Raw genomic sequence first — 12,900 nt, 5'->3', positions numbered from 1 at the left:
CTTTATTTCTAATCTTGGAGAAACAGCCAGATGGCCAGGAGCACTCAGGGGTAGAGAGGGCAGCAGTGTCTTTATTTAGGAGAAAGCAGTATGCAGTTTCCAGAGACGTCAAACTATCCATATTTGGAAGGAGTAGAAAGAAGAGTCAATCTTTGTTGGTAAAGAGATCTGCCACCCGATTTCAGGATGGGGAGAGGGATAGAAGGCAAATTATTTTAAAGAGATTGGACAACAGGCTGATTTTTAGGGAGGGGGGGGTGAGACAGGTGCAAAACTGTTTCTAAAAATGGAGATGTCACTTGATTTCGGGTAGCTGGAGAGAGAGAGACATGGAATAAACGTCTAAAAATGGGCTCATCAGTTGATTTTGAGGAGAAGAAATGGAGAGACAAAAAGGACCAAACTAGGAAATGGGGACCGTTCCTGACTTTGGGGAGGTAAAGAGAGAGCAAACTTATTTCTAAAAATGGAGGGATCAGTTGATTTGAAACAAGAATTCGGCCATCGCCTGACTTCGAGGAGGTGGGGAGAGACATAGGGGGCAAATTTGTTTCTAAAAATGAAGTCATCAGTTCAATGGGGGCGGAAGGAGAGACTTGGAGGCAAACTTATTTATTAAGAATGGGGCTATAGCCTGATTTTGGGAAGCTGGAAAGAATCACAGGGGGCAAGCATTGAAAAAACAGGGCAATCAGATGATTTGAGGGAAGGCAGAGACATAAGGGGCAAACAATTCTAAAAATGATTTCGGGAAGCCTCAGGGATAAACATTTCTAAAAATTGGGGCTACCGCCTGACTTTGGGGGCGTCGCGGGCTCTGGAGGCACCCCGGTAGCAACTGCGCGCTGCTTTGGGGGAGCAAATAGAGGCCAAACTTATTTCCAAGAACGGGGCGGCCCGCGTGCCAAACCTGAACGCTTGGAGCGGGCCCTCCGCTCCAGGACCTTCCAGCTGACGTCAGCCATGAGCCCCTTCGCCCCTGTCATGGCTACCCCGGCCTCCGCTGCTGCTGCTCCCACCGACGCCGCCGCCGCCGCCGCCGCCGCTGCTGCCCAGGTCAATGCGTCCCAGGGTGCCCAAAACCAACCTCTTAGGCACCTTCCCCAGGGCCGCCCCTCCGCGCATGCCCCGCCTCCTGCTCCGCCCCCCTCTCCAAGTTTACGTGCGACAGTGTCGCAAAGGGGGCCCCTCCCGGAAGTGTTTTGGACCGGCTTTTCTTCCCGGGGAATCCCTCTTGGGGCGGCCAGGGAGACACCGAGCTCTCTGGTCCGGGGACAGCGGAGACGGGGGCGCTGTGTTGTGACGCTGCTTCCGGTGCAGCTGGGATTAGACACTTGGCAGTGCCGGGAGGCGCTGCCAGGCCTGGGCCGGCACCGGGGCCGGGCTCGGGTTCTGGGATTGGGTAGGAGACGCTGACGGATCGGAGAGGGCAGGCCGCCGGCACGGCTGAGCGATGGCAGCGGCGGCCGCCGGCCGGCTTCTGGGCGTCTGGGCGCTGCTGGCTCAGCTGCTGGGATTGGGACTCGTGGGCCCGGGCCCCGCCGGAGCGCTGCACAACGTCACGGGCGAGCTGTTCGGCCCCGAGGCCTGGGGGACCGTGGCCGCCTTCGGGGACTTCAACTCGGACAAGCAGACGGACCTGTTCGTGCTGCGGGAAAGTCAGTGTCGCCTCCGACAGCTCCTTCTGTTACCATCCTGGTGCCATCCTGCCCTTTTCTTCTCCTCCCCGTCCCACTCCCCCACCTTCCCTGTCCTCCGGGGACCCTACAGCCCCCGTCCCCACTCCCACCCTTCCCAGGAGCTGACAACTCTCCGTTCTTAAACTCCGATTCTCCCAGTTCCCTTTGCTAACTGATAGTCCCATTTCCCACCTCCACCATCTCCATACGGTTGACAGCCCCCTTCTGCCTCCTCTCATCTCCAGAACCCTGACAACACCTGTCTCCAATCTAGGCCCCGACGGCCCCTTTCTCCCTGCCCCGCCACTGCCTGCCTCCACCGTCCTCGTCCTCCCGCCTTGTCTGCCCCTCACCCGAGCCCTGACTGCATCCGGGGCTCCTGGCTTAAACCATGACAGGCTCCTTCCCTGCCTTCACCCCCCCCCCCCCAAGCCCGCTCTCCAGAAGGCCGCTACCCCTCCCAGCGCACTCCCGTGTGTAATCTCACTGCCTGATCTACTATCCCATCCTTCTGCTGAGACCTGAACAGCCTCCTCTCAGTCTCTCTCTTTGCCTTTTTTTTCTTTACTGTTCCTCCATTCCCAAGTCTTAGCTCTGTCCCAGCCTATGCTGAGGATAATAGTTTTCTTACTCCTTAATTCTTAAAGTTATTCTTAATTCTTAGAACTTAGATTCGGAATAGTCTCTTCATCCCTTAGGCCTATGCTAGGAGCCTTAATGGCTCTGTCCTTACAAACTGCCTTCTCTTTCCCTCCACCAACTTCCAGAGATAACCAGGGCCTATAACAACCATTCTTCCTCACGACTTCCCCCTCCAGTTTTCATTTCCAATGGTCCCATTAATTCTAGTCATGTTTTCTTCTAATCTTGACTCTCTTACTAACTTGCTGTGTCATCTGTGGAGGCCACATTTTCTTCTTCTGTAAAGGGAGGATATTAGACTTTAAAATCTCCAAACTATATAATTTTCCAGTCTTCATATTCTAAAATTCTAATAACTTATTCCTGTGTTCACATTCAATATCCTGCACTTCCAACTTGACACTTAAGAATATAATTCTGTCAGCCATCCTAGTGATACCTATTTCTGCCTTGGAATTATTCCCCAGCAATTATCTCCTTAGCCATAGATTCTCATACATTAATGCCTTATATTTTTCTCATATTTAGATTCCTAAAGATTTGGTCTATAGACTGTGAAACATCTCTCGTCTTACTTATCTAGAGTTCCTTCTAGAAGGTCCCGACTCTTAATTTCTCCTGAATCCTAATTTTACTTACTTCTAATACCCATGTCAGATTTGTGATTCCTAAGATATTCAACTCTTTAATCAGTCTTTCTAAATTTTGAAGATAATTTATCAGCATAGGGAATATTTTAATTTAAGATTAAAGAAAGGAGAAATTGGCTTCAGCCAAGAGCTGGTATTTGGAATAACAAACCAAAGTAAAGTTTTTCATGATCCTCAGTGGGACTGCAGATTTTCTTAGATTCCAGGCATTTCCCCTTGGACTCAACTTTTTATAGGAAGTAAAGAAATTGTTAGTCACACTAATTTTTTTTTTTGTCATTGTTTACAAGGTATAGTGAGTCAATAAACATACAAATGTAAAGCATTTATCAATCTGTCAGCAATTTGAGTGTCTCCTTTTTGTGCATTGTACCATTTTAAGTACTTTATGGTTTTAGGTGTGACTTCATTACTGTGAGGTAATTCCAATATAGAAACACTCTCCACCATGTGTATGACAACTTATATATAACATTCTGAGAAAATGGAATTTAATACTAAGAGAGGCTATGACTTAATACCATATAGCTAATATATATTAGAGATAGGATGTGAGCTCAGGCGTTCCCAACTTCTAGGCTACATTTCACTACTGTACCTTCCTTAAGTAGTTTAGATAAGTCTTTTTATGGTCAAGTGCTTAAAATAACTTTACAATTAATCAAATACTATAGAATTCCCTTATAATCCTGGACTAAAAGAAAAGATTAAGACATTATTGATAAAGTTTTATCAGTCTATTTTTATTGCTGTGTTTTAAGGGCAAGGCTTGCAACATATATGATAAGTTTTAATGAATTTCTGTTGTTAGAATGAGCTATTCTAAGTCCTGAGAGAAGCTATCTTTTGTTAATAATGTATTTGTACCTTTTTATGTGGTTCTTCCTGTTCATTTGTCTCTTGCTTTGAAAATTGAAAATGTAATGGCATATTATACAAGAATCCCTATCCCATTTGAGTGACAAATTGGTTTTAAACATCCCTGGAGGTGTACATAAAAGATGGAAAAGATAGTGAGAATAGCGCCTTCCTGAACAGTAGTGCCTGAAAGACTACTATTGAAAATAGTGTCTAAAACTTTTTTTGTAAAAGTGCCAGTCAACCATTACTGTGATTTGCTACCCAAATATATTTGTTCAAGGCTTCTCTAACATAATTCTTTATTCTTTTAGGAAATGATTTAATCATCTTCCTGGCAGACCAGAAGGAACCATATTTTAAACCAAAAGTAACACTATCCATGAAGTAAGTATATATCTCTCTTCCTATAAAATACTATATGTTTATAAACTGATAATTGGGAAGTAATTGGTTGAACTATATTCTGTATGATGTGTTTTTTGTCTACTTGGATTCTGAATTTTAAAGTTGATGTTGGAGAATAAGTTGTAATTGAACTTTCAGTGTCATACTAACTTGGGCAGTCATTCCATTTTTAAAGCACCTGGCATGAACAAAGTACTAGGGACATAAAGACAGTGAAAAACAGTGGAACTTAAATTCTGTTGGTAAGATACAGCATTTACATAGATAAATAAATGCAAGATAATTTGAAGAAAAAAACAAACACCGAAATTAGGGGAATTAGGAAGACTGTCCTGTATAAATCTGCAGGTCATATGATCAGAAAATAAAGACTGGACATTTTCTCCTGTATCTATTAACTCTCATAAAAACAAACTTAACAACAAAACCCAAACAACCCCAAAAGTGGAATTATGAGGCAGAAATAGAGCAGGTACAACTATCTTCATTCAACTCTCTCAAAAGTAGCAACTTTATGAATAAGCACTACATTTACTCAACACCATCTTTCATAAACCTCTACATTCCAATGGAGCACACAGACTGACCCACCTGCTTGTGCTCTGGGACCATTCAGGAGGTTTCCTTATCATGAAGTCTTTGCTGGTACATCTATCCCTCCTTTACCTTAGTATTTTGCTTCAACAAGCTCTGTCCAGCCATATACAAAGGAGTGGAAGATATAGGAACGGGGGACTATGCACTACATTATGAATAGCCTCCAGGTTAGGGAGCTCTGGACAACTGAAACTCTGCCCAAGATATACAATCTACCTCTACAATCCTGCAGAAAGCAACAAACATACTCGGATCTACCATAGAACTAAAGAACACAGATTGTTGGAGTAAGGGACTATTGTGTGACTTCCCTAAGGAAAGAGAAGATTGAAATAGTTTTGATATTAGCCCTCAACAATATATGCACAAAGAAGAATAAGAAAGTGAACAAAAGGGGAATATAAGGGAAAAAAATAGTAGAACTACTAAAGATCAGGAGAGAAAAAAATTCAGTTAAAACCTAGAGCCCAAGCAAATAAATTATCAAGAATATACTTATTTAAATTAGAATAGAAAATTGCAAACATATCTAAATAAATTTTGTAAGACAAAGGGAATCTTATTACTACCTGATGGAACATTGTGAATTCTCCAAAGAGTACAGGTATAGCAGGATGTTCTAGAATGTCCGAGAGTCAAATCAGAATCTTGAAAAAAATAATTTAAACAGAAACAAATACCAGAATTTATTTCCCACAAAGCATAAATAATTAACAGAATAGAAAAACTTAAACCCAAGTCTCTCCATGGAAGCAAAAAAGATAACAACAGATTGGGAATAAAACTTTACTGAAAGAAAAGGGAATCTTGAAGAAGAGAAACAAAAAGCAATAACATAAAGTAGTTAACAGGAAAATTCAAATAAAAATAGATCCCTGCCAGGTTGAATATTAACTAAGAAAACCATAAGTTAACATTATCTATGTTGTATTATATGTGTATTTATTTCTGTTAAAAGATTTTCCAATGTTACAGCTGTCCATTTTAATTTGGTTCTAGCAATTTTGCAGGCTTCATTTTCTGAGTTTGATACATCTGATGTGAGAACATATCCTTTTATAAGCTAAAAACATCGATCTTGAAGATAGAATATTTAGAGACAACTTAGCATATATGCCTCCCAAAAGAACATGACAAATAAAAAGGGAAAAAAAAGAAAGAAAGAAAAAAAAATCTGAACATCATAGTAGGAGAAATAATATAACTCCCCTCTCCCCACCTCAGAAAACCTGCACAGAACTTCTGAATGCAGAAAGAACTCCAATAGAAAAAAAAAAAAAAAATCTACAGATCACTTCCAGAAAAAAGTATGCTTCAAACTCCAAGATACATAATGATTAAATTTCTGTTCCAGCAACAACAACAAAATGTAACCTGGGAAAAGACTTTGAAAAAGGAATGGAAATTCAAATGACGTAAGATTGTCAGAAACCATAGATGGGAATGGGATAACATATTCTAAAAAGCAAAAGGATGCAAAATAAAATCCAAAATGGATCTAGAAACCCAAACCTTAAAAAGATTGAATAAAAGAGATGTATTTGAAGCATGCCTGCTCCCCTCCACGTGAAGAAAGGTTTCCTGAAGTAGGTGATACTTTTGGATTCCAATATAGTTTCTTTTTTTAAGGAATTGATTTCTTCGGTGGATTTTTCCCCCCATTTGGCCAATTGTATTTTTTAAAAGATTTCCTTCCTTTTCCAAGCTGTTGATTCTCTTGCATACCTCTCATTTCTTTTCTCATTTTTTCTTCTACCTTTCTTATTTGCCTTTTAAGATCTTTTATGAGTACTTCCAAGAAGCTTTTTTGGACCTGAGATCAAATTCATATCATTCTTTGAGTTTTCCTCTGTGGCCATTTTGCCCTTATCTGAGTTGGTGTTTAGATCTTCCCTGTCATCATAGTAGCTTTCTGTGGTTAAGGTTCTTTTCTGTTTCTTGCTCATTTTCTTTTCTTTTTTTTGTTTTTCTTCTTTTGTGACTTTGATGGTCAAGCTCTGCTCTTGGGGGAAAAGGGGGTGTTGTCCTAAGCTACTGATGCAGCTCTGAGTCTTGCTTTAAGTACAGGGGTCACTTGTATTTGGTGTTTTGCTCACAGCAGAGGTTAGCTTTGCCTGTTTTTTTCCAGGAAATAGTTTGGTTTCCCAGAATTAGCCTTTTCAGCTGGGATTGGTAGTTCCCCCACTTTTCTGCTCTGCTACTGAGCTATAACTGAGGGTCTTAGTTGCTCGGCTATGTTTAACTGTCTTTTCCAGACTTCATCTGAGCTGGGCTGAGTACCCCTTACACCCCAGCAAGACTAACTTTTCCTGAAGACCTTCTAATCTGTCTTGAGCTGGAGATTGGTTTTATTCTGTCAGATTCTATTCAAAGGCTTGGTTTCATATGGTTTTTGAGGGGAAACTGGGAGAGCTTAAATAGCTTCTGGCTTCATTTAGCCACCTTGGTTCTATCCCCCTATATTGTTTTTTCAACATTTTTTGAGTCATGGAGCTTTTTGGCTATCTAGCAACACCTCTGGATCCCTTTTCAGAATGATACTTTTATATGTATAAAATGAAATACATACAATAATCCAAAAATGATATTTTTTTTAAAAGTTCATAGACCCCAAGTTAAGAATCCATGTTATAAGGGATTGGCATGAGGGAGGTAGTATATTCCAGGTCAAAGGCAAGAGATGCAATTAGGAAAAGAGGGAATAGTGAGTATATCAGTTTGGCTGGAATAACTGATGTATAGAGGATATGTGATGTTAAATAACCATGAAAAGGCCAATAATACCAGATCATGAAGAACTTTAAATGTCAAGCCAATGGGGATGTGTTTTTTTTTTTTTTTTTTCCTGGTATCAGTAGAGAACCACTGAAGATTCTTGAGTTAGAGAGTGATGATCAGGAAATTGTTTTAGAAAGATGATTTTGACAAATACCTGGATGATGTGTTGAAGAGAGAAGAGGGAAGCCATTTAGAAAACTAATACAACGTTCAGGCAAGAAAATATGTGGGGAAGAGGTTGCAGGGAGAAGGAGAAGTATAATGATGAAGAGGTAGGGATTAATTCCAAAAGATATAATTAATGGTGGCACAATTAATAAGAATCAAGAATAAACAACCTATTTAGATTGGGAGAGGGAGATAAGATGGGAGTTGAGAATCACTCTTAGTTTGCAAGCCTGGTTGATTGGAAGGATGATTTTGCCTTTAAGAGATCATGTGCGCTTGAGGGAGGGTTGGTTTGGGGGTATAACATAAAATGCATTCTGTTTTGGAGACATTGAGTTTACCCATGAGATGACCAGTTGGAGATCCAACTAAGTGTAGATGATGTGGAATTAGAGCTCAGGAGAGGGATTTGTGCCACACAATACAAATTTGCTAATCTTGGTTATAGTAAATGGAATCCATTGAAATTTATATCATCTGAGAATAGTATAAGGAGAAAACAGAAAACTTAGATAGCCTTTAAGGATAGCTACACTTAACGTTATCAAGAAGAATTAGAATCAAGAAAAGAATACTAATTTCATTGGTTAAGCAAATAATGGTTTACTATTTCACTTAAGTGATTTGGTTAATAGCCAGAATACAAGACAAAAAATGAGAGGCATAGAAGAATGGAGGTGATGAGAAGTAGAAAGCATTTTCTAGGAATTTGGTTCTGAGGAGTAAGTTATATTGAGAAAGTTTAAAGGGGTGGCAAAATTAAGTGAAAATTGAGGAGGATCCAGAAGACCTAGTTATAGATGTTTATAGTAGGGAAGGAGCTAGTAAAAGAGTGATTAGAAGAGTATATTCAGAGAGGAGATAGGGTCTAGGTTGAACCCAAGTAGAGGAATTTGTCTTAGCAAGTAGTAGAGCCACTGTTTCTTCAGAGATTGGAACAAATGAGGAAAGAATAGATGACAATATAAAGAAATAATAAGGTACGCAATTAGAAGATTTAAAAGACCATCATGGATGGAGCATAGATTTTACATAGGAAGTAATATACATAATAAAAGATTGGAAAGAGAAGTTGATGGTGATTCATGAATGGCTTTAAAAGTTAATCAGAGAAACATATTTGGTCCTAGAGAAAAAAGGAAATCATCAGAGTTTATTGAGTAGCAGGGACCTGCCCTTAAAGAAAATCATATTGACAGCCATGTGGAAGATGGATTGGAAAGGGGAAAGACTTGAAACAGGAAACTAGTTAATAAGTGGTTCAAAAATTCAAACATAAGGTGATGGAAAATATAAATTAGAGTGGTAATTGTATGAGTAGAAAAATAGGTGTAGATACAGGAGATGTGGCAAGGGTGAAAATTATAAAATTTGGCAACTAATTAGATATGTGGAGTGAGAAGGAGAAGAGAGTGAAATGTCAATGCCAGGATTATAAAGCTGGATGGTTAGAAGGATGTTGATGCTCTTAAAACAGAAGTTCAGAGGATAGGAAGATAAAAGAGGAAATACACTGAATTCTGTTTTGGATATATTGCTTGAGGTGCCTACAAGACATCAATTTGAAATGTCCAGTAGGCAATTGAAGTGCATGAAATGTACAGGAGTAAAAAGTACTCAGGAAAAAGACTAGTATGGATATGTAGACCTAGGAGTTAGTTAAAGAAAAGGAAACTTATGAGCTCATCGGGAAAGGAGTAGAAGACTGAGTCGAAAGAGATGAAGACTATGAATTAAATATTGAACTTTTTGAGAAAGGAAGGATAATGACTTTGAAGTCCATTAGATAGCAGCATTCAGAAGCAAGTTAGAATGATCCAGTAAGTATAAATCTTTAAGTAAGAAAGAATGCAAGAATTCACCAAGAGGCATGAGAAATGGTACACTCAGTACTAAAAAGGACAAATTAAGATGTAGCATTTAATTCAATGTGCATTGATTTTTCATTTTATTGTATTAGCACTGGATAATATACAAAATAATAGAAGATAGTTTTCAGTATACTTGTCACAGAGTAACTTGAAAAAAGAAAAAATTTTATGGGGAAATACTAAAATTTTTTATATCAACCAAACTAGTGAGAGAAAGAAGAAAGAAGTTGGTTGATTTCATAAAAAAAAGCCCATGAATATTTTAGGTGTTTATTAGATTAAAGGGAATTTTCTATTCTGATGCGGAAGTTTCAGAAAGGGTAGTAATGAGGGAAATGATGAAGGGGAATGATTAAAAAGAACACATAGGCGTTTGGTAAATATTTGTTGATTGACTAAACTTAAGTTGGAGTTTAAGGTGCAGGCTGTGTGGGGAGCAGGGAAGAAGCTACAAAGGCAGGCTGGCCACACTAGCTGAAGCAGTTGAGCATCCCAAGGAGAGACAGGAGATATTATATGCCAGTCAAATTAAACCACCTTCACCACTACCTTAAACAGTATCTCCCCCTGCTGCCTAAAACAGACAAGTGAACCCATGAATCCCCCAAATTATCAGTCTTGCTTCCAGCCCAACTCCCACAAGCATCATTGAAGAAAGAAACCATCATTGGAGAAGGGAACCAATGTCCTCATAATCACCACTAATTGCCACAAAGAAATAGATGAGCACCTAAGACTGGAATTGTATCCCAAGACTGGTTCTGCTTCTAATCCAACCTACACAGCTATCATGGGAGAAGATAATTCCTTGAATAAGGATTCACATTTCCCACCAACTGGCAACCTGTTAACTCTCACAGAACAGCCAACTAGCCTATCTGAAACAGTAAGGCACTAAGGGAGAGAGAAAAAGCATCATATACCAAACAGGTCAAACCACCACTATCACCTTAACCACCATTTCCTCTCATTTTAAGTTTAGTCTACATTATTAATATTTTATCTATCACTCTTAAACCTACACTTAACAAAGCAATAATTTAAGCCTTGATTTGCAGCATTGCCAATTTCCAAGTTGTAAATGCTCACATTGATAATTAGCTCCCCAATTTAATAACTTCCCCTACTCCTACTCAGGATACTTTGAACCCAAGAGTCTTAGTAATGGCAGTATCTCCAGCCTGATGCATTAGTTACCATCTTAGGACTTAACTCCTACTGAGATGCAGCCAAGTAAGTGCTCCTGCACGTGCTTTAGCCACAACTACTGAAGATTACAGAAAAGGGAAAAAAAATCTTGCCTCCAGAGTCCTTGGCACTATCAAATGGTTCAATATCAGAAACTGATAGGATTTTATCAGTGGAAATGACACTAAAGAGGCATCAACATCTGCTTTGTTACTGTACCCTAATGACTGATTTTTTTTAGTTTATTTTTAATACATATTGTTTTATGAATTATGTTGCGAGAGAAAAATCAGAGCAAATGGAAAAAAGCCATGTGAAAGAGGGGGGGAAAAAACAGAAAAAAAGTGAACATAGCATGTATTGATTTATATTCATTCTCCTTAGTTCTTTCTCTGGTTTCAGATGGAATTTTCTGTCCAAAGTCTTTTGGGGTAGGAAGGCCACCTAGGTAGCATAATGGATAGGGCACCATCCCTGAAGTCAGATGTTCCTGAGTTTAAATCTGGTCTCAGACACTTAACACTTCCTAGCTGTGTGACCCTAGGCAAGTCACTTAATACCAATTGCCTTAGGAAGAAAAAAAAAAAGTCAATTGGGATTCCTTTGGATCACTGAACCACTGAGAAGAGCCAAGCCTTTCATAGTTGATCATCGTGTATTCTTGCTGTTACTGTGTACAATATATTCCTAGTACTGTTTGTTTCACTTGGTGTCAGTTCATGCAAATCTTTCCAGGCCTTTCTAAAATCAGCTTGTTCATCATTTTTTATAGAAAAATAATATTCGATTACCTTTATGTGCCACAACTTATTCAGCTATTTCCTAATTTATGGGCATCTATTCTTTTTCTGATTTCTTTGCTACCACAAAAAGCTGCTATAAACATTTTTGCATATATGGGTCCTTTTCCCTTCTTTATGCTTTCCTTGGGATGCAGACCCAGTGATGGTACTGTTGGGTCAAAGGTTATGCACGGTTTTATAGCCCTTTGGGCATAGTTCCAGATTGCTCTCCATCATTTCACTACTCCATCAACAATGCATAGTTTTCCCACATCTCCTTCAACATTTATCATTATTTTTTCCTGTCATCTTAGCCAATTTGAGTGGTATGAAGTGGTACCTCCGTTAATTTGCATTTCTCTGATCAATAGTTATTTAGAGCATTTTTTCGTATAACTATAAATGACTTTAATTTCATCATTTGAAACTTGTCTGTTCATATCCTTTGACCATTTATCAATTGGGGAATGATGTGTATTCTTATAAATTTGGCACAGTTCTTTATATATTTTAGAAATGAGACCTTTATCAGAAATAATGGCTGTAAAGATTTTTTCCCCCAGCTTTGTACTTCCCTTTTAATCTTGTTTCTATTGATTTTGTTTGTGCAAAACCTTTATAATTTAATGTAATCAGAGTTATCCATTTTGCCTTTCATAATGTTCTCTAGTTCTTCTTTGATCATAAATTCCTCCCTTCTCCAAAAATCTGATCAGTAAATTATCCCTTGTTCTCCTAATTTATTTATGATATCTTATGCTTATGATTTTTTCCCACCTGACTTATAGCTAAAATGTTTGTGTTCTCTTCCTCTTTAGAATATGAACCCTTCAAGAACTCTTGTGTAGTTGTATTCAATTTTTTGTGACCCCATGGACATAGCATTTCATTCCCTTCTTTGCTCCATTAGCTCTCAAAATCCAAGTTCATATTCATTGTTTCCATGACACTATGTATCCATCACCTCTTTTTCTTGTGGCTTCAATTTTTCCCAACATCAAGACCTTTTCCACTGAGTCCCAGCTTCTCATTATGTGCCCAAAGTATTTAAGCTTTATTAATATTGGACTTTCCAGTGAATAGCCTTTTAAGTATTGACTGATTTTATCTTTTTGTTGTCCAAAGATCTCTCATAAGTCATCTCCAGTAAAGCACTAAATCTGTGGCGTTCAGCTTTTTTTTTTATAGTCTGACACTCAACAGTCATACATTGCTATTGGAGGGAAAAAACCCATAGCTTTGATTATATGGACTTTTGAGAGCAAAGGTATAGCTTTTT

General features: G+C 39.0%; 2 protein-coding genes across 5 annotated transcripts in view; one reads left to right on the top strand and one right to left on the bottom strand.

Moving 5' to 3' along the window:
* The window catches only part of PHKB (phosphorylase kinase regulatory subunit beta), a 254,654-nt gene extending 253,488 nt beyond the window's left edge, over positions 1 to 1,166 (bottom strand). The window contains exon 1 of one of the 4 annotated variants that reach the window (XM_074293309.1): positions 911 to 1,166. Coding sequence is in view for 2 of the 4 variants with exons in the window: in XM_074293312.1 (XP_074149413.1) it covers positions 911 to 986 (76 nt within the window). In the remaining 2 variants the exon portion in view is untranslated. The remainder of the gene's footprint in view (positions 1 to 910) is intronic. The other 3 variants (XM_074293310.1, XM_074293312.1, XM_074293308.1) reach the window with 3 other exon arrangements.
* Positions 1,161 to 12,900, top strand: part of ITFG1 (integrin alpha FG-GAP repeat containing 1) — a 272,577-nt gene continuing 260,837 nt past the window's right edge. The window contains exons 1-2 of the mRNA XM_074293314.1: positions 1,161 to 1,658; positions 4,144 to 4,216. Of these exons, the coding sequence (XP_074149415.1) occupies positions 1,454 to 1,658; positions 4,144 to 4,216 (278 nt within the window). The 5' untranslated portion in view covers positions 1,161 to 1,453. The remainder of the gene's footprint in view (positions 1,659 to 4,143; positions 4,217 to 12,900) is intronic.

Source organism: Sminthopsis crassicaudata, chromosome 2 (genome assembly GCF_048593235.1).
Source record: "Sminthopsis crassicaudata isolate SCR6 chromosome 2, ASM4859323v1, whole genome shotgun sequence".
NCBI lineage: Eukaryota > Metazoa > Chordata > Mammalia > Dasyuromorphia > Dasyuridae > Sminthopsis > Sminthopsis crassicaudata.
The sequence above is the reverse complement of the archived record's forward strand: the minus strand, read 5'-3'. Positions and strand labels throughout refer to the sequence as shown.